The sequence below is a fragment of the Myotis nattereri genome, assembly GCF_964212035.1.
Source record: "Myotis nattereri genome assembly, chromosome: 1".
In the NCBI taxonomy this organism is placed as follows: domain Eukaryota; kingdom Metazoa; phylum Chordata; class Mammalia; order Chiroptera; family Vespertilionidae; genus Myotis; species Myotis nattereri.
In genome coordinates, this window is record NC_138075.1 from 76,511,956 (window position 1) to 76,537,245 (window position 25,290).

The 25,290-nt window shown below is 51.3% G+C and overlaps 2 protein-coding genes across 4 annotated transcripts; one reads left to right on the forward strand and one right to left on the reverse strand.

Annotated features, from left to right (window-relative positions):
- Positions 1-392: 392 nt before the first annotated feature.
- On the reverse strand, positions 393-10,016 carry ZNF219 (zinc finger protein 219). Of its 2 annotated transcripts, XM_081104994.1 has the most exons (5): positions 9,903-10,016; positions 3,791-3,882; positions 2,093-3,506; positions 1,719-1,850; positions 393-1,463 (listed from the first exon to the last, which is right to left on the reverse strand). In XM_081104994.1, the coding sequence occupies exons 2-5, from the start codon at positions 3,794-3,796 to the stop codon at positions 862-864; spliced, it is 2,154 nt and encodes a 717-aa protein (XP_080961120.1). In that variant the 5' UTR covers positions 3,797-3,882; positions 9,903-10,016; the 3' UTR covers positions 393-861. The 2 variants fall into 2 exon arrangements, with proteins under 2 accessions (XP_080961120.1, XP_080961119.1); XM_081104993.1 differs by lacking the exon at positions 9,903-10,016 and having other exon boundaries at positions 3,791-4,906.
- A 2,120-nt stretch (positions 10,017-12,136) lies between these two features.
- Positions 12,137-13,970, forward strand: TMEM253 (transmembrane protein 253; the record flags this gene model as incomplete). Of its 2 annotated transcripts, XM_081100223.1 has the most annotated exons (6): positions 12,137-12,244; positions 12,601-12,711; positions 12,805-12,861; positions 13,155-13,265; positions 13,386-13,532; positions 13,890-13,970. In XM_081100223.1, 6 exons carry the CDS (start codon positions 12,137-12,139, stop codon positions 13,968-13,970), a joined length of 615 nt encoding a protein of 204 aa, XP_080956349.1. The 2 variants fall into 2 exon arrangements, with proteins under 2 accessions (XP_080956349.1, XP_080956350.1); XM_081100224.1 differs by lacking the exon at positions 12,601-12,711.
- Positions 13,971-25,290: the final 11,320 nt, after the last annotated feature.

Below are 25,290 nucleotides of genomic sequence, written 5' to 3' on the forward strand. Positions count from 1 at the left end.
TTGAGGTGATAATACTAACTTGAACACTTCCCCTCAACCAAAGCTCAGTGTGGGCCGGGCCTAAGAGAGTGTCCCTTCTCCACAGTGGTTCCCAGAGACTCAATGCACCCTTTGAAGTTCCTCCTCTCACAACACACCCACGTCTTGAGGCAGAGCTAGTCTCGGTTAAGATGGGATTCAGCACATTTGAAAATGAGAGGTCCTCAGACCACAATACATGAGAATCCCCTAGGCCACTTGCTAAATGCCAATTCCTGGGCCCACAGTGGAGCTGCTGAAGCCAAAGCCTGGGGGTAAAACCCAAGCTCTTTAGGTGATAACTAAATGCCTAAAGAGGTGCCTCTTTCCTGGACAGAAAGGCCCGAGGAGGACAGGACATAGGCAGACAGACACAGTGTCCCTGTGCCTCAAGACACCTGTTTATTGGGGACACAACTCTGCGACAGGGATGACAGGAATCGTACCAAAAATAGCGACGTCTACAGGACCCCTGAAGGGGCTTAGAAGGGTACAGTGCCCCCCACCCCCACCCATTGTACAAAAATAAACTCTCATGCCTATGGACCAGCAAGGACTGGCAGAGCATCTCCTCAACAGGGGCACAATCCTCTCTGCCAGCCCTGGGAACCCATTCTTTGATCCTCACCCCTGCCACTTCTAAGGCACTGTGACTCCCCGGGGCTGGGTGCATACCGCCCACCCACCCCCCTATGCCCTCCATACCCTTTACCTCTGGTCCACCTGGGGCTGGGATATGGGTCCCACACTGCCCCCCTGCTGGCTGCTCTACCCAACTACCTCTAGTGCTCCCCCGCTCCTGCAGGGTAAGCTCACTAAACTAACAGCCCCTAAGAGGGCTTCCTACCGTTCTTGCCCCCCCAACCCCACCTCTCCGGATCTCAGCAGCCCGGGGCCCTCCTCCCCTTCCTGCAGAGGAGGACTGGGAGGGGTCTCTCCTGATGGTGCTCGGACATAGGGCAGCGACACATCAGCCTGGGGAAGCCGGCGGCCCCGAGCCCGGCGACTGTGGTGCACTTGCAGGTGCAAGGCCATGAGCTCGGGGGCTCCAGTGGCGAAGGGGCAAAAGAGGCAACGGTGGAGGGCACCCCCGGGCCCGGCCTCGCCTCCCGGCCCCGCCCGCAGGGACAGGTCCAGGGGTTCGGCCTCACCGCCTCGCCCATTGCGCAGGGTCCTCCCAGGACTGGCAGGCTTCCTACGGGACCCCGGCGCGGTGCTGCTGGAAGGCCGGGGGCTCGAGGTGCCCTCCACCCAGGTCGCAGGCTGCTGAGCCACCTTGGCTCCAGACGTCTGGGCGGAACCCCGCTGGGAAGGGGGCGGCTCCGGTGGTGGCCCTGGGCCAGCCCCGCTCCTCTGCTCCCGGTGGTGGCGCTGCAGATGATACTTGAGCGAGCCAGACTGGGTGCCCGCGTAGTCGCAGTGCGGACACTTGTAGGGGCGCTCGCCTGCGGGAGGGGGGTGCGATAGGGTCAGAGACGAGATCACTGCCCACCCCCATCCACCTCTCGTTCCACATACAGACCTCCTCCGGACCAGGAAAGAAACGCTGCCTCTCCCGCCCCCTCGGACTTACTAAAGAAGGGTCTCCCTGCGCCCGCATCTGGCCAGTCCGAAGGCTGGGCTGCCAAAAGCCATAGTCGGCCCTCTCACTTCTCTTCCTGCCCTCCAGGGCCCTCCCACCCCGGAGGCTGCCCCCTCACCTGTGTGCACGCGCAAATGCACTTTGAGGTGATGCGCCGAGCGGAATGATTTTCCGCAGAAGGGACAATCTTTGCCGGTGGCCCCCCGGCTCCCTTCAGACCGGTTCCCTCCGACGATCAGCCCATTCTCTTCTGCAATACACACGTTAGGGGACATCAGAGGGAACCACTGCCCTAACCCTATCGGAGCCATGCGCCCCAGACCCACCCTTCGTCCCCCTTAGGGTCTGAAACAGCACGTTGGGGGAAATGAGGGGTTGGATCTGCTGAGTGGAGCTGGTGCATGACGAGATCCTTTTTAAAAGGAGGGGAGTGGTGGCGTCAGAGTGGGACCAGAAGCGGAAAACCCCGGAGACGGGAGACCCCTTACGTACCCTGCGCGGCAGCGGGCCTTGCCTGGGCCCCCGGAGCAGGCGCAGAGTGCCCCGGCCCCTCCCCTGGGCGTGGGTGCAGCGAAGCCAGAGGGCCCAGCGCCCTGTTCCGGGCCCAGGTCTCCTCCTCGGCCTCCACCACCTCCTCTTCTTCCTCGGGCTCCTCAGCGCGGTGCCGGCGAGCCCGGGCTGGGAGCGCGGAGGGCAAGGGGCGGAAGCCTCCGAAGCTGCGGCCAGCCCCGGACTCGGCGCCCTCGCCATTGGGCCGGGCTTCGCCAGCTCGCAGGCTCAGGTAGCCCAGGAGGCTTGCAGGCTCACGGCGCTCCGCCGGGGTGGGCGCTGGGGCCAAGAGGAGCGTGGGGCCCAGCGGCTCATAGGCCAGCAGGCCCAGGTCAGGAGGTTGGGGAGCCCGGGCAGGCCCAGAGCCAGGCCCCGGGGCACGCAGTGGGCCCAGCTTGCTGGCATGCACCTTCATGTGATTCTTAAGGAACCAGGGCTCCTTGAAGCAACGGCCACACACGGGACACGCATGATCAAAAGAGGCCTTGTGCTTGCGCATGTGGCCCTTGAGAAACCAGGACTGGGTGAAGCTCTGGCCACACACTTGACAACGGAACTCTGGGGGCGCCGGGGGCTCCTCAGGAGCAGCAGGGGCTGGGGTTGCCTCACGTTCGGGCTCCAGCTCCGGCTCCTGCTCCGGCTCCTGCTCGGGCTCCGGGACTGATCTGGGTTCAGGTTGGGGCGGAGGTTGAGGCTGCGGGGCAGCCGAGGTGGCCGCCAGAGGGCGCTCAGGAGCTCCGTGGGCCGTCAGGCTGTGGTGCAGCAGCTCCTCCTCCTGGCTGGAGCCGAAACTGCACAGGCCGCACTTCCAGGGCCTGTGCAGGATGTGCAGGTGGCGTTCCCGCTCCGCTGCGGTGCGAAACTTGCCTTTGCAGAAGGGGCAACGGAAGGTGGAGGCTGATGGGGCCGGGGGCCGCACCAGGCTCTCGGTGGCAGGAGGGGCCTGCAGGCCCCCTGAGCTTCGGGCTCTTCCTAACCGGGCCTCGCGCAACAGCGCGCGCTCCTCCAACTCCAGCAGCAGGCGTGCGGCGGGACTTCGCGGGCGCTCTGGCTGGTGCGTGCGCAGGTGCGAGCGCAGCAGGGCCCGCTGGGCTGCACGGTGGCCGCAGTGTGGGCATTGGAAGGCCTGGGCGCCTGGGTGCGCCCGCAGGTGCAAAGCCAGGATAGAATTGAAGCGGAAGCGCTTTCCGCACACCGGGCAGGGAAAGCGCCTTTCGCCAGCGCGACTCTCAGACCAGCCCACCGCTCCCATTCCTGGAGACCCTGGCCCGTTGGAGTAGCGCTGCAGATCCAGTTCTCCGTCGAAGGCCGGCGGTGAGGGCGCGAAGTGGCCGCCCAGGGCGCGGGGACGTGAGCCCTGTGGAGAAGGGTGTACATAGAGCAAAGGGTGGAGAAAGGAGAGCTGTGTGGGTAAGGACGTGGAGACCCATAGCACCCAAGGGAGGGTGGGCTGGGGCCTACACCAAGTACACCCGGCACCCTTCCCACTCAACTTGGGGAAACTGGAGGATGCATGGGAATTGGGCTGTTGCGGACACGGAGATAACTTATAATAAGGGCGGGTCAGAAGGTGAGAGAGGTAGGGAGGGGCGGGGAAGTATGGTTGTAGGTACTTGCAGGTTCAGGCCAGGCTTCACTCACCTCCATGGACCCCTTTCACATTCTTTGGTTCTGGGGAGTTCAGGGAAAAGGAGGAGGAAAAGCTGCTAGTGAAGGCAACAGGTGCTGAAGAGCTAAAGCAAAAGAGAGAGATTTGGAGGAAAAGATAAGTCCTGATTTTCAGCAGTAGAAATAGTCACTCCCAACTCAAGACTCTTAGCACCCTGTATTCCTGAAACCCTTCTCCCTCCTTGCATCCTGAGGCAGGAGGCGGCTGCTGTCTCCAGAACTTGTACTCCTTGATTTGCCAATGCCCAAGCTTCCTGAGAACATAGATTTCTTCCCCCAAACACGTTCTAAATGCCTGGTCCAGAACAACTACAACCACCACCACCATCACCATCACCACCACCACCCCCTGGTGGTGGGGAGACTATCACAGGATAGCCCTCTCTCCTTTAGATTGGGGTGTGCAGCTTGATGAGCAAATGGGGTGGGCTTGCCATGCTCCACAGTTATCCAAGTGGGAACAGTTGCTCTCAGATACCTAACTGACCAGCAAGCCAAACATCCTTCCAGACTCCACAGTCCTTCCTTTGCTCTTACCCTGTCTTTCTGTCTTTCCCCCTCATTCTCCCTCCCTCTGCCTGGATTCCTGATCCATTCATTTCCATTCATTACAGAGACTCATTCATGCATGGGAGAGAAACACCTCCCAGCAGCAGCAGTCTGGAGACAGACAGAGGGGGAGGGGCACGAAGGGGGAGAGAGCCAGAAGGAGAGGGAATGAAGAAAGAGTTGGGGGAGGAGTGGAAGTTAAGGGGCGCTGCTGGCCTGGGGAAGGGGCTAGAAACTGCAAATACCGGCTAGGATTCATTCCCGTGTTTCAAACCTTGGGACCTGCAGTTTGCTGGGGCATCTCAGCCCCTTTGTCCAGGGCTGTTCCGAAGCAGGCTTTTCTCCTCTCTGCAGGGGAGAGGCTCGCTCACACAAGAGGAGGATTACACTGGCTCTGAGCTCAAGAGGCTGGAGTGAGGGACGGGGGGCGGGGCTGGGCCATCTGCACAGATAGGGGCTCAGCACATGCTCTGAGCAGAAAAGGGTTAAAATTCTCCAGGCTAAAATTCCCTGGGCCTGGGATGTGCAGAGGTCCAGTTCTGAGGAAGAAGAGAGCTGAGAGGAAGAGGGCTGGGGGGGAGGGGGGGGAGCGGTACGGGGCGGGGGGGGGGGGGGTTGCTCCTGAACATAAGCTGCAGAGGAGGTTAGCATTAAGACACAGAAGCCATCCCAGAATAAAGATTCATGGAAATAGGCCTGGGAGGCTGACCAGAAGTCAGTCAGTATACCTTCCTGCTTACATATATAATTTTATCTGGTCAAGGCTAGACAAATGTGGACTTAATCAATTTTTTTTTGCCTGAAATAGAAAGAATATTTGATATATAAAGAACTTTTCTTACAATAGGCATGAAATGGGTTACTAAGCAAGAAAAAGACTCAAGCATTACTTTGCTTAAGCATCTTTAATGAAAGAAAATTGGGCCAGAAGTCAGCCCTGCTTATCAGCAAAGAAAAGCTCTGGAGGTCCAAGTTTCTTTAATTTTTGATATTTACTGGATGTGATAACACTCCATGAATGGGTCCTGGCAGCATGACTCAGTGGTTAGAACATTGGCCCATGAACTGAAGGATTCCAGGTTCGATTCTGATCAAGGGCACATATCTAGGTTGCAGGTTCCCCACCCCGGTTGGGGTGCATGCAGGAGGCAACCAATTGATGTGACTCTCTCACATCGATGTTTCTCTCTCTTTCTCCTCTCTTGCCCTCCCCACTCCCTTCCACTCTCTCTAAAATCAATGGAAGAACTATCCTTCAGTAAGATTAGCAACAAAAAAAACAATCAACCAGTGAGTGCATAAATGGGTGGAACAACAAATCCATGTTTCTAAAATCAATAAATAAAATTAAATAAAAAATGGCCCTAGCCAGTTTGGCTCAGTGTATAGAGTGTCAGCCAGCAGGTCAAAGGGTCCCAGGTTCGATTCCGGTCAAGGGCACAGACCTCGGTTGCAGGCTCCTCCCCAGCCCAGTCAGGATGTGTGCAGGAGGCAACCAATCAATGTTTCTCTCACATTGATATTCCTCTCTGTCTTTTCCTCTCTCTTTCACTCTCTCTGAAAAATCAATGGAAAAATATCCTCAGGTGAGAATTTTAAAAAATAAACAAATAATGAAAAGAAAAGATTATTTATAAAAAATTACTCCCTTGGCCAGCTAGGCTCAGTGGTAGAGCATTGACCTATGAACCAGGAGGTCATGGTTTGATTCCTGGTCAGGTTGCATGCCTGGGTTGTGGGCTTGATCCCCAGTGTGGGAGTGCAGGAGGCAGCCAATCAATAATTCTCTCTCATCATTGATGTTTCTATCTCTCTCTCCCTCTCCCTCTCCTGTCTTCTCTGAAGTCAATTTTACATATATATATATATATATATATATATATATATATATATATATATAATATACTTTTTTAAAAAAGACTCCATGAGCCAGCAGGTACCTGTTACATGTGGAATCTGGGTTAAGGGAATTTTATTAACAAGAGGTTAATTAAGAAAGTGTCCTTGTCCAAGGGTCACTAAACAATCTCCACCACACTTTTAATATTTGTATTTCTGTAGCTCCAAATTAGTGCATCCACCCTCGTCTTCTGGACTCTAAAAAAAAAAAAAAAAAAAATCCCCTTTCTGGGACCAAGAGTCTAGCCAGGCTCACTGAGTAGTATCATGAAAAGTGTAGAATAAGACCGAAGGGTACAAGGCTATTGTGGGCCCAATCAGACGATTAAAAGTCATGCAACCTTCAGTAAATCACTTAACATCCCAGCTTACTCATCTGTAAAATAAGGGGACTGAACAAATTTATATAGATGGTTCCTTCCTGCTAGAAAGTTTTGTAGTTCTGAGTCACAAGACTTCTGGACCCCAAGTGGAGTTAAAACAAATGGTCATCCCTTCAGTACCATGGAGAGTGCAGTGGGCTACCAGAGGAGCCACTGTGGCCACCTCATACCTAGCTAGAGCTATGAAGTGCTAGAGGGGCCACATTTGACATTTTAACACCACAATTAAGGCACTGAGAAAAGCTAGATTTTTAAAAATTCTTCCCTGGAAGCCATGGGGGGGAGGGAGAGGAGAACAGCGGTACCAGAGGGTTTATTTTTGCCTTTTGGATGACACTGAAAATAGATGTAACAAAATAGATGTAACTAGAAGAATTTTAATTAGCTATAAGGAGTGTCCTGACAGTTACAGTTTGTACATCCTGGAATGAGTGAGTGAGGCATCGTATTTGGGTCCATCACATTCTGTTGCTCTCCTGGGGATTCCCGGAACATCCTGGTGTACAGCCAATCTGGTATATTCAGAGGAAGCAGATGGTGGGGGAGGAGGGGGAAGGCTGGGAATACTGCATGGTCATAGCTGACTAACCTATGGGCACATACTCTGATTCTGAGAAGATTCTAGGGCCCCTGAAACTGCCTGTAGGATAGTAAGCAAAATATTTCAGGGGAAGTTGACCTCATATCTGAGGCAAGTAGAGTTGGAATAGGGCAAAGCTTTCTCCCCCACCCCACCCTACCTCCAAAAAAAACCACTGCTTTGTACATAGCAGTTTCTAGGATAGAAATACGGTCATATACAAGAAGACCCATACTGAAACTATATTCCTGAACAGGGAGACTTTCTCCAAAGGGTGGCCTCAAATCAATAAACCCACTGAGAGACCCTGTAGGCACAATCAAGATCTGACTCACCTCCACACCAAACCAGGTCCCAGGCACCTAATCCGATGAGTTTTCCTCAATAGGAGAAAACAGTGACAGGGCCCAAGATTCTATGAACTGGCTTAGAACCCAGGTCATGCACATATTGCTTGTGGGCAATCATCAACAGTTTTCTATAGTCAGGCCCCAACCACCATCCGGGAGACTTGGCCAGACAGTAGCACTGACCTACTTTCCTCCCACACTGGGAATCAGGGGTTATCTTGCCCTTATTTGGGTTCTATAGGGATGCAAGGCCAGGGATAGGGATCAGAAAACTTCCCAAAGCAACAGGCCAATTACTTTTATGTGCGAGGAGAGCTGGCGGAGAAGGGGGTGTGGACCACCAAACCTTACCGAGTAGGAAAGGATGAAAGGTTTGGTGAGAAGATTCTTGGAAACAACAGGGACGGGTACATAGAAACATCTGCTGGCTGGAGAACCATGATATTTGTCCCTCAAGCCTTGTGGTTCAAAAGTTTGTAGGGTCAAAGTGTAAGGGGCAAGGGTTCAGAACTTCTGAGGTATAGCTGTGGCTAGGCACCTCTCACTGATAATTTCTAATACTTGATGTCTTTCCCTCGATGGGGATTCCTACACCTCCACACGCCCTCTAACAATTATTAACACTGCATTAGACAGGGTTAAAGAAAAGGAATTTCTTAGAGGGTCTACAGTCAAGACCACCTTTATCAAACATCCCAGTAGTTCTATTTATGGTCTCCTCTCCATAGCCCTCTGAACATCACTGCTCAGGTAGCGCCTCCAAACTGACCCCAGACCACAGCTTGCCCACCTTTTACATTGAGGGTACACTCTCCTGAGTTGGGGGCATGGAATCTCAGTCATGAACTCCAAAAATGGAGCAGGAGGCAAGAGGAAGGTACACCTGCTCCCCTACTGCCACCCCACCGCGGCCAGTCTTACTCCACAGGCATGTCCCAACCTGACCCCTCTTCTGAAAGTTCTAGATTTGTGGGAGGGGGCATAGAGCAAGCCCTAAGTTCCCGTAACTGGAACTGACCCTAAAAGGTCAGAGTCTTAGCCGCCATATGGGCCCCAGGCCTGGGATGAGGGGGTGGGGGTGGGCAGGAGAGCCTCTGGGAAAATCCACCTCCCACAAGTAGGCTGGCAAGTAGGGCAGGACCTGTGATCCTGCACAAGAGGTCCTTTGAGCGGCACCCCAGACCCCTCCCCGGGAAGATAAGCCAGAGGATGATGGGGGGCAGGGTCGGAAGCCTGGAAGGCCAGGGCTCAGCTACCCAGGCCGGGAGAACAAAAGCTGAGTTGCAGCCGCCTCTGCTGCTGCCGGCGGCCGAGCTCTTTGTGACACTTTGTTTGGGACGCAGAGAGGGAAGCACCCCCCATCCTCTCCCCTCCCCCACCCCTGCTCCCAGAGAGTTTGGGTCCCTTCTCCCTCCTCCATCAGCCCTACCTGGGGAGGGGTGGGGGGGCGGCCATCCACTCAGGCTCCCGGCTGTGCAGCCCTGCACCCCAGGCCCCTCGCGCCCTGCCTTCGGGCCCCTACAAAGACGGCTGTCCCCGTCCCCCCCCCCCGCCCCCGCTGGCCTTTCCCCTTTGGTGCCCCCTTTCCCGGCTGCCCCACCTGGCCCCCCTCCCTCGAGACCCCCCTGGCTCTCCAGGCTTCTGAGGCCGCGGCCCCCCCTCCCGCCCCCCCAGGAGCTCTGGGCGAAGTTTGCTTGGGGTCGAGCCGGCGCCCCTCCCCCGCCCCCGCCCCCTGCACCTGCTCCGAGCCCGGCGCGCGGAGTGGGGGGCCCCCCCTCCGGGAGGGGGGAGGGGGCCGGGGGCGGGGGCCGGGTGGCGGAGGGGGGGCCGGGAGTGGGGGGAGCGGCTACTCACGAGCCCCGAGCGGGCGGCGGCGGAGCGGGCGGCGGCGGCGGCGGCGGCGGGCGGCGGGCCGGCGGCGCGGGCGTCAGCGTTACGTGGGGCCGGGGGAGATGCGCCGGGCCCCGGCCCCCCCGCCCCCGGCCCGGCCCCCGCCCCCTCCCCGGTCCCCCGCCCCCGGCCCTGGCCCGCATTGTGTGCGGCGGGAGGCGGCCCGGCCATTAGCATGCGGGGGGCGGCGCGGCGCGCTGGGAGCCGGGAGCGGGCTCCGGCTCCGGGGACTGGGCGCTGGGCACCCCGGGAGCCGCGCGGGGCGGCCGCCAGGGGCGGGGTGCGGGCCGTGCGGGGCCGGGGGGCGCTGTCGGAGGGAGGGGGTGGGGCGCGGACGGCTTCTGCCGGAGACCGGGAGAGATTCGGAAAGGTCATCCCGTCCTTCCCCCAGCCTCCGAGCCGCGCCGCCCCTCCCACCCCAAACCCGGACATACCAGGGAAGGAGTTGGCGCGGCCGCCTTTTCTGCCCCGACATGCACAGACTCGGGAAGTTCTTCCTGGGGTTTTATCTCAAAGCCTCTCCCTTCAATTTGTGTCTCTTTTTGGGGAGGAGGAGGGGCGATGATAGAGATAGCTCATGTCTGCCGTGTCAGAAACATTATTTAAAGTTACTCGTCGGTCCTTTCTGTTCTTGATAAACAATTCCTGCACCTTCCTCTCGAATTCTGTTTTCCATTCCTGAAGTCACTTTACTGGCTCTTCAATACAACAAATATGTACCGAGTGCTCCCGGAGCACCGGCCCTCCGCTCGGCGCGGTGGGGGACGAACGGACGCGGGGGTGTAGCGCCGTCCCCGCAGGAGATGACAATCTGGGCAGGGGCTATATGTTTTTAAGTAGTGTAGTCAGATCTAATCAGTAATTACTGAATGCCTGTTCACATATTTAACAGTATATAATCCTTACCACTACACTCCGAAATGTTAGGTCGCATTTACAGGTAAGGACAACGAGGCTAAAGAGTCTCTTTCCCCTGGCCTGCCAGCTCAGGGAGCCTCAGTGCCAGCCCAGCACCTCACCTTCTGTCAGAGCATCCACCGCTACCGAACAAAGTTAATACACAGCAGTTCTCAGCCATTTTCAGTGTGATTCCCACTCCCCAGGAAAGAAGAGTGGGCACAGTGCTCCAGTGAGCAGAGGCTCGGCACTGAGCAGGGCACAGCCGCTCACAAAGAAGGCCGCTTTCCTCGCAGAACCCAGCCTCCCGGCGCTAACTCCCGAGGGTCTGCTGGCTCAGTCTTCTTTCATCATCAATAATAAGAATGATAATAGCCACTAGCATTTATTGAGCACTTATGTGCAAGGTGTTGGGCCGAGCTGGTTTATATACATTTTCTCCTAATACTCAAAGGAACCCTGTGGTATTATTAACTTCCCTTTATAGGTAAGCAAACAAAAGATTAAGTAACTTGCACAAGGTCAGCCAGGTAGATCTGGAATTTGAACATAGGTCTGGTTGCCTCCAAACCTCAGGCTCTGCATCAAGATGGATCTTTCCTATTTTTGATCTCTAAATATATATTTGGGCCCCGCTGGTTCTGCCTCCTATTGTAGAAATAAATATCCCCAGCTTAGCTTCTGAATAAGCCCTTTAGTATATGGGCATCAGGCACCACAGTATGACCTCATCAGCGCCACTAATGGTTACTAAGCACCCACCATGAGTCAACAACCCTTCACAGTCATATTATTAGCCCCCGTTTTATAACTCAGTTTGAACAAACAGTGGTTCAAATAGGTAGAATAATGTATTCAAGGTCACACAGCTAGGAAAGTGGCAGAGCTGAGATTTTAGTCCAGGTCAGCCTGGCTGCAGGGCTGCAAGGCAACTTGTATCACTCAAAAATATTAATTGTTGCAATAGCATCCTTCGCAAGACTGACCATTTGGGGACTCTCTTCTATACATGTCTAACTGCCCGTTATCACTGAGCTAAAAACAATCCCCACTATAATAGGGCACCCCATCCTCTTTGTCAGTGTCCCATCCAGAGAAAATCCTTCAAAAAGGGAAGGAGAGAGGAGAAACCATTCAGAAAGCGACAGACAGGAAGCCAAGGGAATTAAACCTTGCCCGGTTTGGGGACAAAGCTGCGGGTGGTAATGACATGGGAACAATCCAGACAGTAATGTGGGATTTCCCTAGGGAACAGCAAGTTATTTGAGGAGGAAGAAAAGAAAAAGGAGAAAGATTAGATGGAAATGGGGGTGGGGGGCAGAATTAGGGCCCAGGGTGGTAGCATCCATGGGTGAGTGATCAGAAGAGGAACCCAGGATGGGCAGAGATGGAGGCAACAGGAAACAGGAACAAAGCAAGGCAGAGCTGGGCATCTCGTGGACCGAACAGCAGCTGATATCTACCTACGGCCACTTCCTGGATCCTTAGGCCCTCTTAGGGACCTTTGCCCCACCACACCTCAACCCTGACAGCCTGTCTCAGCCAAGACAAGTCTGTTGTCAGCTCTGAGCCACCAGGCCCCACCAGGAGCTCCAAGCCCAGCTGGGTCCCTTGGAGTAGCTGCTTCAGAGTAGGTAGGTGAGAGGTCCTGAGCCTCAACTCCCTGGATATTAGAAGCATGCGGAGGGGCAGCTGAAATAGAGGCTCCTGCATGACCTGTCTCCTGCCTTTTTCCCAGGAAAAAATACCAAGCTCAGCAATCAAGGGAGCCATGGGGGACAGAGCTGGTCAGCAAGAGCAAGAGAGACCCAGCCCTCGTCTGGAAAAGCTACAGCATTGGGCAAGGCACAGGCAGAGTGGGCACCTCTTGGTGCTGGCGGTGAGGCCAGGATGCCCTACCCCAAGCTTCAGCATATCCACTTGTACCCCAATTCAATTCCCTCTATGTTTTGTGAACACTTACCATGTGTTTGAAAACGTTAGACTCTGAGAGGGGGGAGGGTGGGGGGAGCATAGAATAAATAAGGCAAAACCCTTAATCTATGAGCAGCTTCCATCATGTGGGGAAAGCACACAGGTAAGTAACTAAACTGACATCAGGCGGAACAGATTAAATGATATCCCCTTCCTTCACTGCCCTTGGTTGGCTACTTCCCACCACCAGGCATTCTGGCCAATTGCAGGGGGTGGGAGGAGGGAGGGGTCCCTGACAGTTCCCTTGCGTCTGGCCTCCAGGTGAGCCAACTATGGCTAGCAGTGGCTGTGGTGCCCTTGGCTGTCTCAGTTGCCTGCCTGAACTCTGCTTGTCACATGGCCACAGCACTGCCGCTTGGACCTGGAGCATTGGTAAGATCCACCACAACAGAGGACGGAAGAAAGATCCTGGGGGCCCTTCACTAATCGGACCAGAGCTCAACACTTGCCTTTCTCACCATTCAGGGTCTCCTCACTGGGATTGTTACCCTTGAGCTGCGCAGAGCACCCCGCCTTTGGAAGGTGAGAGGGGAAGTGAATGCAGTACTATTCTTTGACCACCCAAAACACACACACACACACACACACACACACACACCACACCCCTCAACCTAGAAAGTGGCTCTCCAAGCTACTCCTGTCAGCTCTCTGCCTGACAGTCCTAAAAGACTAAGGCAAAAAGCAAAAAACATGGAGGGCTGAGGGCCCTGTTAGGAGAATAAAAGCTGAGTTCTGTTTTCGGGTAGGTGCAATTTGGGCTTGGGGTTGCAACGAGTCCCCTTAGGCCAGGCAGGGCTGAACTGCTTCACCGGCAGGTGCGCGCCATGATGATATTCAACACCGTCAACCTGATCTTTGGCTTCATTGTGGCGGTGGTTGAGGTGATGAAGACAGCCTTGGGGCCTGCAGCACCTGCCTCCTCCACGGTACCGGTGAGCAAAGGAGAAGACGGGAAGACGAGGAGGCAAAAGGAGCCGGAGAGGGTAAGGGCAGGGGCAAACAGATGTTGGTTCCCCTGTAGCGTCGTCAGCCTTGTCTCCCTGCAGCTGGAAGGCTTGCTGGTGCTGGAGCTCGGTGCTGAGGCTCTCACCCTAGGAGGAGCGCTGGTCTCCGCGTGTTCCCTGCTCCTGCTAAACCAGAGGAAGCCAGGATGCTGCCGGAGACAGAGTCTGCACTACCAGGAACTGCAGGAGGTACTGACGGCAGGGAGGAAGATATGGAGCAGCTACCTAGGAGCTCATTTTTTTTCAACGGCTATTGTGGCCAGTGGCACTTAAAGGAAAACAATGGGGCAGGGAGGAAAGGAAGGGGTCCTAGACCTAGACTCATGCTAATTGGTTTTCTGACTGGACATACCTCCCTTAGTGGTGGGTAAAGGGAATTGGATGTCTAAATGGTTGGACCCAGAAATGTGGGAGAGCATTAGAAAGCTGCCTAAATATTAGAAGGGCTATAGGAACACAAGAAAAAAAAAACGAGAGAGGAGGAGGAAGTTGCTTTTGTGGAGGATTCCTCCTTTCTCACCCCTCACACTTCTGTCTGGTTTTCAGGGTCTCTCTGAGTTGGAGGAAGTTGCTGATTTGGAGAACGGTCCCGCGGTGGCTAGCACAGCAAGCCGAACAACTGAATGAGGCGGCAAGGGAAGCAGACAAGTGCTGCTCTCCTACCCTGCGGGAGCGTTCTCCGGACCCTACTGCACCCCACCAAACTCAGAAAACAGATGGAGGCCCTGGAGACCTGCATGCAATCCAGTGGGAATACCTTCAATTTCCACTCAGACTAGGCCCCTTTCTCGTCTAGGGGAAGCTATACCTAGACCAGATTCTTCCCTCACCCCATTACCCTGAAAAGCTGCCCCCCTGCAGGACATCCTTAGGCTAAGGTTCAGCTTCCCCCCTTCCATCCTTACCCACCCCCGTCCCATATAGCTTCAAATCTTCCTCATCTCACTACGTCCCTTCTTTCCACCGTTCATAATCCCATCCACTCCAAGCCCAGGTTCCCATACGCGGCGACTCTCTGATATCAGTTCTTGGGCGCTTTAGTTCTCCCCCACCGACTGGTTCCGTACTCCAGCGGAGACTACAAGTCCCATGATGCCCCGTACCCCCGCGGCCTGCTGGGAAATAAAGAGCCTTTTCTCCGCGGTGAGGGCGCTGTGCATCTGCTGAGTGACGTGAGGAGCAGAAAGTCCGGGCCTATCCGACTTTCCTCGGACGCGACCACTGGCCCGGCGTTCAGGGAGGAGCCAGGCGGGTTATTCCGAAAGGGGGCGCCGCTCCCCCAACCAGGGCAACTGAGAGCTGACTGTGGGCCCATGATCCTCTCTCTGGCAGTTTCGGAAACCCGCAGGCGGTGGGGGATGGCCCTCGGCAAAGCTGGGGTTCCCCAAATGCTGTCATCGCGCCCCCTCTGACGGTGCCCAAGTCTAAAGTCCTGAGACTTGGAGCGCGCGCGAGAAGGGGGTTGGAGATGATGAGTCAGAAGCCCAGGGCCCGGCACGCCGCCCTCCCCCGAAGTCTGGCCGCCTGAGAAGGTCCGGCTCCCAGGGCAGACAGGTGGACGGGGCAGGAAGAGGGAGGGGCGCGGCGGCTCGACCTGAGACTTTCCCGCCTCTGCGAGCACGCGGTGGAGGAGCCCGCTGCCGCCACCCCTTCTCGCCCAGGCGGGAGTGGGAATGCGCAGGCGCAGCCTCTCGCGGCCCCGCCGACCTTTGATCCCGGCGGCCGTCTGGTGGCCGGAGCTCGTGTTGCGCACCACCCCCACCGTTTGTGAGCTTTGCAAGTGTGCAAAGATGACAAGCACAAGTGGGCTTGAGAAAAGCCCAGAAAAACCGGTAGAGGCCCCGGAGTCCTAACCAGGGCAGCTATGAGCCCGACTAGAAATTGCCCAGAGCTGGAGGACTTAAAAGAACTCACCCCACATTCACATAGTGCCCGGGATGGGTGTGCGCCGCACACTCATTTTTGCTCCCACTTGAGAAGGCTTCTTTCCCTCGGAGAACGCTGCTTCTCCGAAGTTGGCCAAGCCCAGGCACCAGCGAGGAAAGAGCGCAGCCTGGCTGCCTTGCCCTCACATTGCAGCGGTGCCAGCGGCAACTCCTTTCTGTTGGTGACACCTTGGGAGTGGTAATAGGCGCCCTATGACAAGGTTATGTGAGTGCTAGTGGGTGGGGATAGTTCTGGGATTCGGTTTTGGAACGGAAAAAAGATCCGGGCCGCTCTCTTCTCCTCCCAGTCCAACTGCCAGAATAATGGCAAGCTCATGTGGGAAGGATTCAGAAAATAATTTTCTTCCAAGTTAGAAGGTGGCGGTGGATGAGGAAAGTAGGGGTGTAAAAAAAAAAAAAAAATCAACAATTGATTCTGTCTTCCAGATAGGAACTACAAATTTTAGTGACATGATCAGGTCTAGGAATTGCATTCTAGTTCTTGAAAAAGTTCAGCGACCATGCAGATGAGTCCTTGTATCAGTCAGGTTGGGCTATGCCGTGGTAACAGTTCCAAAATCGCGATGGCTTAAAACCACAGAGGTTTCTCTCTCACTACACGTCTAGCGTAGTAGGCAGGGCCTCTGCTCATTATGCTACTCAGGTTCCCAAGCAGATGGACCTCCACCACATCGAGATCCTGCCATGGCACCATGAAGCTTAGAGCACCCCCACACCCCTTCCCGGGGCATGAAGAATTGTTCATGAGCTCTTAAATGCTTCTGCCTCAGAGGGACAAATACCACTTCCACTCGAACTTGACTGGCCTAAGCGAGTCATATAGCCACACCCAACTTCAAGAGAGCTAGACGGGCAGGCTTTTCATATTCCTGTAAGGAGAAGGGAAGCAGAAATAGTCATTAAAAAAGAAAAGTTAAACATTTGCAGTGATACTTGAACAGCTTAGCAGTTGGAACTCATCTATTCTAGCAGTTATGTCCGTATCTACTTCTTTGGCTTTGTTGCATGAATCACTAAATGAAGTTCTTTATTTATTTATTTTTTAAAATATATTTTATTGATTTTTTACAGAGAGGAAGGGAGAGAGATAGTTAGAAACATCGATGAGAGAGAAACATCGATCAGCTGCCTCCTGCACATCTCCCACTGGGGATGTGCCCACAACCCAGCTACATGCCCTTGACCGGAATCGAACCTGGGACCCTTCAGTCCGCAGGCCGACGCTCTATCCACTGAGCCAAACCGGTTTCGGCTAAATGAAGTTCTTGATAGAAACTTTCTCCCCAAAATTAACGGAACTGAAAGAGGAAATCTAAAGATTCTGGAGTTTTTTGTTTGTTTTTTTACATATATATACTTTTTATTGATTTCAGAGAGGAAGGGAGAGGGAGAGAGAAACATCAATGATGAGAGAGAATCATTGATCAGCTGGCCTCCTGCACACCCCACACTGGGGTCGAGCCCACAGCCAGGGCATGTGCCCTTGACCGGAATCGAACCTGGGACCCTTCAGTCCGAAGGCTGACACTCTATCCACTGAGCCAAACCGGCTAGGGCTAAAGGTTCTGGTTTTGTTGTATAAGTTTGGGCGAATCAAACTTCTCTGAACTATGTTTTGTTTACATCAGGATAATAATCACAGTATTTAACTTCTCTACTGATATATCAAGGCTAAAATAGAATCGCACATAAAAAATAATTTAAAACTATAAAGCCCGTCAGAGGTTGAAAATAAATTGCCTATAGAGATGAGTAGTAGTGAAAATGAGTGAAACGGTATAAGGTAATAGAGAGTGGTGTGAACTGTGGTAAAGTAATAAGCATAGATTCTATTTAATGAACTTCCCCCCACTCAGCTCCATCCAAACATACGCCATGTGGGACTGTGAGCCAGTATTGCCATAGTTACAGTTTTCCTATAAAAGTCAAAAATTCTGGCTTTTAAATGTGAAATCATCTTATTTTAAAATGTTAATAACTAATTTTTTTTATTGACCAGATTCAGGCTGTAATCCTTCAATTATAGTCTCTCCATTATACAAACATATGGTAGGGATTGTGGACAAAAAGGGCCCCATACTAAACCTGACAAGCTCAGGGGAGGCCTACATGGTGGCCTCACAAACTCAGAAACCAAATTAACCACATAGGATGGTCTGAAATTAAAAGTTCATGGTAGGTAGTCATGTCCTAGGCTGGCATTTTTCCCTAACAAAAGTCAAACTGAGCTTATCTGTCATTTTTTTTTTGTATGTATAATAACATACCTGTTAACATATCTTTGGACTATCAATATCAAAGTAACTTCCTTTTTTCTGGACCCATCAAAGCACAACCACTGCACAGAGCAGACCACAAATCCCCTCATTGTTATTATTAACTAGAGGCCTGGTGCACGAAATTGATGCACCGGGGTGGGGTGTCCCTCAGCCCGGCCTGCACCCTTTCGCAGTCAGGAGCCCTCGGGGAGCCCTCGCGGGGAGCGGGCCTAAGCCTGCAGTCGGACATCCTTAGCACTGCTGCGGAGGCTGTGAGCCTGGTTTCTGGCTGAGTGGCACTCCCCCTGTGGGGAGCTCCGGCTCTCCAACATCCCCTACGGGGTCCCGGATTGTGAGGGCACAGGCCACTGGTGCATGATCGAGGCCGGAGAGGGACACAGGAGGTTGGCCAGCCGGCAAGGGACTGTGAGAGGGCTCCAGGGCATGTCTGGCCCATCTCGCTTAGTCCCAATCGGCTGGACCCCAGCAGCAAGCTAACCTACCGGTTGGAGTGTCTGCCCCCTGGTGGTCAGTGCACGTCATAGCGAGAGCTTGAGCAGCCTTAGCATATCATTAGCATATTATGCTTTGGTTGAACAGATGACCAGACAACTGGACACTTAGAATATTAGGCTTTTATTATATAGGATTGTTAATTGTTAACTATCCTACACCCACCTATGTAAAATAAGTGTGTGTCTATTGCTTGTACTTTCTATCCAGTCCCAGAGATCCCCACCCCACCTTTTGTTTTCTCTTGCCTTCCTAATCTATTGCCAGTAAATTTCACGTAACCCCCTTATGTATTCCCCTTTGATTCTGATGTTTAGCATAAGTGGTACAATTGCCATTTTCCTGAGCATTTTCTCAATCCATTGATATCATGCTTCTCAGCAATTATCATCAGTTTGACTCAAATAAACTCATTTTTTTTTCTCTTTTTTTTTGTATTTTTTGTTTTTGATCCTTTTTTAATCAAATAAACTCATAAAAATCCTTACAGGTTTGGACTTTTCTTACATTGACAGAATTGAGGTTTTAGATGTGCAATATGGTTTTTGTAGGCTTTCCGGGCCTTTTCTGAAATTCACATCTTGGAGAGGTTTAACATTATGTTCTTAAAACTTTTAAAATCAAACTGCTCTATGGCATTGGTTCTCAAGCAGCCTTTAGTCCCCCAGGGGTTGTTTGGCAATGATTTTTGGTGGTAACAAGTGGAGGAGGGACAGATGTGTAACAAAAGGAGCATTAGTAAGTCAGCTCAGAGATTTAGTCCAATGCTGCTAATGCCCCTTTCCTGTGCACTGTCCTCTGCCAGCTGCGAGTGAAGACTGTCTGTGAGGCTTGTCCTGTGACCGCATTATCACCCCTCCCTTCTGCCTAGTGCCAGAGTCCCTGGCTACTCCCTGAAAGCATTCTACTTTGTTGCAGTGCTTCCCAACAAAGTATCTATCCCTTGGTCAGTTTGGCAGCTTCTGTGGAAGTCACTCATATTTTACCTAAATTGCTGCCTATTGAAACTTCACAGGAAGAAGTGGCTGTGACGAGGCTCCTGCTGACGTCAGTTTTAAAGGCCTTGGCCGATGTACCTAGCTTTAAGCTTTGGAGAAATGTCCTATTCATATGGCTTCATACGCAGCTGAATTCCGCGGTGGGTGGGAAATTCTCCGTGTTGATGCGTTTTACCCTCATTTCTTTTTCAGACATGTATTCTGGCCTTGAATACATGATTATAAGCATTATAGGCAACGAATGATATTTCCCAAATGAAATGAGCTGCTTTTGCAGATGGTTCAGGTTTTGTGGCCCGGGTGTGTCCTCTGCTGCCATCTCGTGGCCTCCCGGCTGCCCGGGTGGCGGTCTCAGAGAGCCTTCCGCAAGGTAATGGCGTGTGGCAGCGGCTTCGTTGGAGAAAGGATCTCTGCTCGCTGCCGGCGCTGCCCAAATCCCTCCCCTGCAATGAGTCCGCCAGGCCAGCGGCACACTCAGCGAGCAGGCGGGGAAGCGCAGGGCCCTTCCGAGTCACCCTCACCCGTGTGGGCCTCTGTCTGTTATGCAACCCTGGAAATGAGCCACGCCACGGAAATCAGTAAGCTCAACTATCTAGGAGTAATCCGAGCTGACCTCGCCTGCTTGGCCTGATGAATCCTGGGTAGCGACTCACCCCTCTCCACCTGGACTGAGATGTTCTTAATCTCAGCGAGGAAAGATTATTCAGTGGAGTTTCTGGATTTCATTTTCTCGTCCAGGCCCATTTTGTGCTGCTCTGTGTCCACGCCCATCATCTTGGCTTGCCCCGCGGTGCTGCCTCAAGTGTGATATTTGATTGATGAGCTGAGCAGAACAGTGGCAGTGTTGTCACTGGGTGACAGTGTTTCCTATAAATAGGGCAGGGTCCGTGCACTGAGGGGATCAGAGGCCCCTCTCCAGAGCACGGGGAGCCTGGGAGACCGCCCTGAGCTGAACTGGTGACTGGGCAGTGACTCAGCACAGGAGAAAAGGCTGGAAAACATTTTTACTTGGCGCCTTTTCCCCCTAATTATAATAATGTGTTAAAAACGTTCCAGTTTGTTAAAGCAAATCTGTAGAGCTGTCCCTACTGTTAGCCCCTCTTGTACACTTTACATTTGTGTGTGTGTGTGTGTGTGTGTGTTTATGAGGGCTCTGACTCTACCACTCCCCCATTTCCCCTAACCCCAGAAGAGGAGGAGAAATGAGGAGGAGGGGAAACCACTGTCTTTGATGTTTTAACCTGCTTTCCCTGTATAAAATTCAGAGGGAAGAGCCTCCTTGTACAATTTCCTTAGGCCTCAGGCCAGAGATAACCTGCTACTAAGCTGCCATATGTTGCTTCTCTTTGAAATTCAGATGCCATTTACTAAATGGGAGTTGTCTCTGTTTCTTTTGTTTTACCTTCTTTGTCTATGTTTTTTCTGCCTTATTTAATTTATATTTTACTAGAGGCCCGGTGTACAACATTCATGCACTGGGGGGTGGGGGATTCCCTAAGCACAGCCTGCGCCCTCTCGCAGTCCACTCCCACCCCCGCCCCATGGGCCTAAGCCGGCAGGCGGACATCCCCCAAGGGGTCCTTAGTGCTGCCTCCTTAGCGCTGCCTTGGAGGTGGGAGAGGCTCCCAACACTTCCGCTGCGCTCGCCAGCCAGCCATGAGCCTGGCTTCTGCGTTGAGCATCTGCCCCCTGGTGGTCAGTGTGTGTCATAGCAACCGGTCGTTCCACCCTTTGGTCGATTTGCATATTAGGGTTTTATTATATAGGACTAGAGGCCCAATGCACGAAATTTGTGCAAGAGTAGGCCTTCCTTCCCCCGGCTGGCGGCACCAGCTTTCCTCTGGCACCCGGGACTCAAGCTTGCTTCCTCCAGCCGCCGGCAGGCACCTGGGACCCGGGCTGGCTTCCCTCTGTCCCCAGCTTCATCAGGAAGGACATCCAGAAGGATGTCTGGTCTAATTAGCATATTACCCTTTTATTATTATAGATGTTGCATGTTATTCTTGATTCTATTTATCTTAATTTTAGGCTTATTTTTCTTACCAGAAACTCTTCCTGTGTTCTGTCTAGAGTTAATGAGTTGTCTGTGTTGATTCTAGTCTATTTTACCTTACCTTTGTAAAGTTTTCTTGTTTAAAATATTTTTCCCCAAGTCCCAATCCCAAAGTACAATTTAATCTGTTTTACCTTTTTATAATATGTGTTTCCTTTATATATAAAGAAAATGCTATGCACCTACTCTTATGCTTTAGGTAAAGCAAGAGGACTTGAAGTCATGGCATAGAAGAAACAGGACTGATGTCTTTATAAATCTCAAAGGTAATTATGATGAAGAGAAACTGTTCTTTGTGAACCTAAGAAGTGAAGCTGGGTCCAGTGGCTACTTTTGTTGTTGTTGTATTTTTAAATTGATTTGAGAAAGAGAGGAAGGTAAGGAAGGAGAGAGGGAGGGGGGGTGGGAGGGAGGGAGAGAGGGACATTGATTTATTGTTCCATTTAGTTGTGCAGTTATTGGTTGATTCTTGTATGTGGCCTGACAGGGGATCGAGCCCACAACCTTGATGTATCAGGATGATGCTCTATCCAATTGAGCTACCTGGCCAGGGCCAATGGTTACTTGTTATAGAGAGACCAAAGAAGAGAAGAAACTGAACACTTTTCCAAAGATGAGCTGCTTTGAAATTGGACTCTGAACCTCTGGATATGTTGGAGGTATTTCGTGCAATGCACTTCTGCACTGACTGGTTATTGAAGCAAATATCAGCTGAATGGTTGGGATAGATGACCTTTAATTTCTTCTCTAACACTAGGATCTGGTTTCTCAGTGGCACTGATGTGTTTTAATTGTCCATCCAAGTTCTCTAATATGAATGACTGGCCCTCAGCAACATTCTAAAGTAAGGTGTAAGTATTCTGCTAGTCCTTAGAACGAAGTTTGTCCACTCTGGCACTACTTACATTTGGGCCAGGTAATTCTTTGTTGTGGAAGGGTATCCTCTGCATTGTAGAATATTTAGCAACATCCCTGGCCTCAATCCACGAGATACCAGTAGCACAACCTCTCCCCAGTTGTGACAATCAAAAATCTACAGCCGTTTCCCTGGCCACGTGGCTTGGTTGGTTGGGTGTCATCCCATGCACCAAAAGGTTGCAGGTTTGATTCCCAGTCAGGGCACATGCCTAGATTACGGGCTTGATCCCCGGAAGGGGGCATTCAAAAGGCAGCCAATCAATGTTTCACTCTCACATCGATGTTTCTCTCTCTCCCTCTCCTTTCCTCTCACTCTAAACACACACACACACACACACACACACACAAAACAAACAGAAGAAAACAAAAAAAAATCTCTAAAAAAATCTACAGACATTGTTAAATGTCCTCTGTGGCTCTAAATAGCCTCCCTCCTTGAAAACTAGTGCCATAAAGAGATATAATAAGAAAATTTTTCAGGAACTTAATGTCTAACTTCTCCAAGATTCTTCTATTTAAAAAGAGACCTACAAGAACCATATTACACGCCCAAAACCTGAAATCCTCCCCTGTGTTTACACCCCACTCTCCCTTCTGAATTTTCTACCTTAACTGGTGTTATCACTTGGTCACATAAGCTGAATACTAAACTCCTCTCCCTCAAATAGTCAATAATGTAATAGCTATGTATGGAGCCAGGTGGGTATTAGACTTACCAGAGGGATCACTTCATAAATTTTATGTCTAACTACTATTATGTAATTTTTTTAAAATAAATAAACTCATCTTCCTCATTTCCTATAGCCAGTTACTCACCATATTCTATAGATTTTCTGCTCTTGACTGAGTCCTTTTCTCTTCATCACCACCTTTCACTTAGACCTTTCACAGGAAGCTTAGAAAAAGCTTCCTGAATAGTTTCTGTGTCTCCCGGTTTGTCCTTCTCAGATACCTTTCACATTAGTCACCTACATGTGACCACCAGCTTCCCTGCTTAAAGCCCTTACTTGTGCCCTGGCTGGTATGGCTCGGGTGGAGTGTCATTCATGCACCAAAAGATGGTGGGTTTGATTCATGGTCAGGGTGAGTGCTGGAGGCAACCTCTCTCTCTCTCTCTCTCTCTCTCTCTCTCTCTCTCTCTCTTCCCCTCCCCTCCCCTCCCCTCCCCTCCCCTCCCCTCCCCTCCCCTCCCCTCCCCTCCCCTCTCCTCTCCTCTCCTCTCCTCTCCTCTCCTCTCCTCTCTCTCTTTAATTTCTTTTCTTTAAAATAAAAATAAAATTTTATAAGTCCTTAGTCATCCCCATCACCTATATCAGTGATGGAGAACCTATGACACGTGTGTCAGAGGTGACACGTGAACTCATTTTTTTTTGGTTGATTTTTCTTTGTTAAATGGTATTTAAATATATAAAATAAATATCAAAAATATACACCTTTGTTTTACTATGGTTGCAAATATCAAAAAATTTCTATATGTGACAGGGCACCAGAGTTAAGTTAGGGTTTTTCAAAATGCTGACACGCCGAGCTCAAAAGGTTCGCCATCGCTGACCTATAAGTTTAAGTCCAAGCTTTTTAAAATGGTGTAATGGCCCCTGTGATCTGGCCCCTGCCTGTGTTTCCGGTGTCATCTCCCACATCCCCTTCCTTGCACTTAACTCTAGTGACAACAGTCTGAGGACGGTGGCATGCAGCCTTAAAGAAAGTTTCTTTAAATTATTAACGTGTATGATAAACACTTCCACCCCATCTTTGAGCTTCACCCCCTCCCTCTCCCTCTTTTTTCATTTTTGATTAGCCCAAGGATGACGATGATGACAGCACTGACTCAGCACAAGGCTGGGTGGGTCAGGGCTGTGTGTTACGCACAGTAGTGAGAAGTTAAAACAGTTAGAACACTAATGGGAAGTCAAAGCCATACCATGTCAAACCATCTCACTTCGGCACGTATGTTTCTTACTTCCATGCCTACTTTAAGCTGTGGTATCTAGCGTTAGCCCCTTACCAGCCCCGCGTGTCGCTATCTGCAGCTGATCCTTACAGACTCAGCTCAGGCCTCACCTACTTTGGGAAGCTTCCCTGAGGTCTTCCCCCAACTCCTTTCCCATAGCAGGAGGAAGAAAAACAATCGTTATCACAGCAGACAGAGAGTCAGCACCGTGAAGGGTCTTCACAAAAAAACTTTACTAAAATAACCCTTATCTTCCATCAATTTCCCCCTCGTGTTTACTTCCCACAACGCACCACTCCCGTAAGTCCAAACCCCTTTTCCTTTGTCTTGTCACTTCACAATTTCTCACCTTGTATTTTTAAAATAGTATATAATCCCCTGTGTCTAATCACCTCTTTGGGTCTTTGTTTTTTGTTTCTTTAACAAATGTGCTTTAAATATTTTTCTTTGATTAATTTCAGAGAGAGAGGAAGGGAGAGAGAGAGAGAGAGAGAGAGAGAGAGAGAGAGAGAGAGAGATCAGTTGTTCCACTTATTTATGCATTCATTGGTTGATTCTGTATGTGCCCTAACTGGGGATTGAATCCACAACATTGACAAATGACCAATAAGCAAATGAAAATTATGTTGAACATCATTAGTCATTAGGGAAATGCAATTCGAAACCATGAGATACCACTTTACCACTTCACCTCTGCCAGGATAACTATAAAAAATGACAATGGAAAATAAACAAGTGTTTTCAAGGATGTGGAGAAATTAGAACTCTCATGTATTGCTGATAGGAGTTTAAAATGCTACTGTGGGAAAGTTTGGTGGACCGTGGCCAGATAACTTGGTTAGAGTGTCAACCCAATACACCAAGGTTTCAGGTACAGTCCTGGTCAGGGCACATACAAGAAGCAAAGCAACCAGTGAATGCATAAATAAGTGTAACAACAAATCAATCTCTCTCTCTCTCTCTCTCTCTCTCTCTCTCTCTCTCTCTCAAAATCAATCAATAAAAAATTTTAAAAAAGAAAAAATAGCGTGGCAGTTTCTCAATAGGTTAGGCATAGAATAACCACATGATCTAGCAATTCCACTCATATACCAAACAGGTGTTTAAACCAACCAACAAACAAACAAATAAAAAGCACACGAGCATTCATGGCAGCACTATTCACAGTTGTCAAAAGGTGGAATCAACTCAAATGTCCATCAACTGATGAATGAATAAACAAAATGTGGCATATAGCCATATGATGGAATATTTCTTATTCCAACATGCTACAAAATGGATGAACCCAGAAAATATTATGTTAAGAAGCC

Coding starts and splice junctions, on each gene's coding strand:
- ZNF219 (XM_081104994.1), bottom strand. Junction 1,851..2,092: donor AAGGCCCGCTGCCGCGCAGG/GTACGTAAGGGG, acceptor TGTGTATTGCAG/AAGAGAATGGGCTGATCGTC. Junction 1,464..1,718: donor GCATTTGCGCGTGCACACAG/GTGAGGGGGCAG, acceptor CCCCTCCCGCAG/GCGAGCGCCCCTACAAGTGT.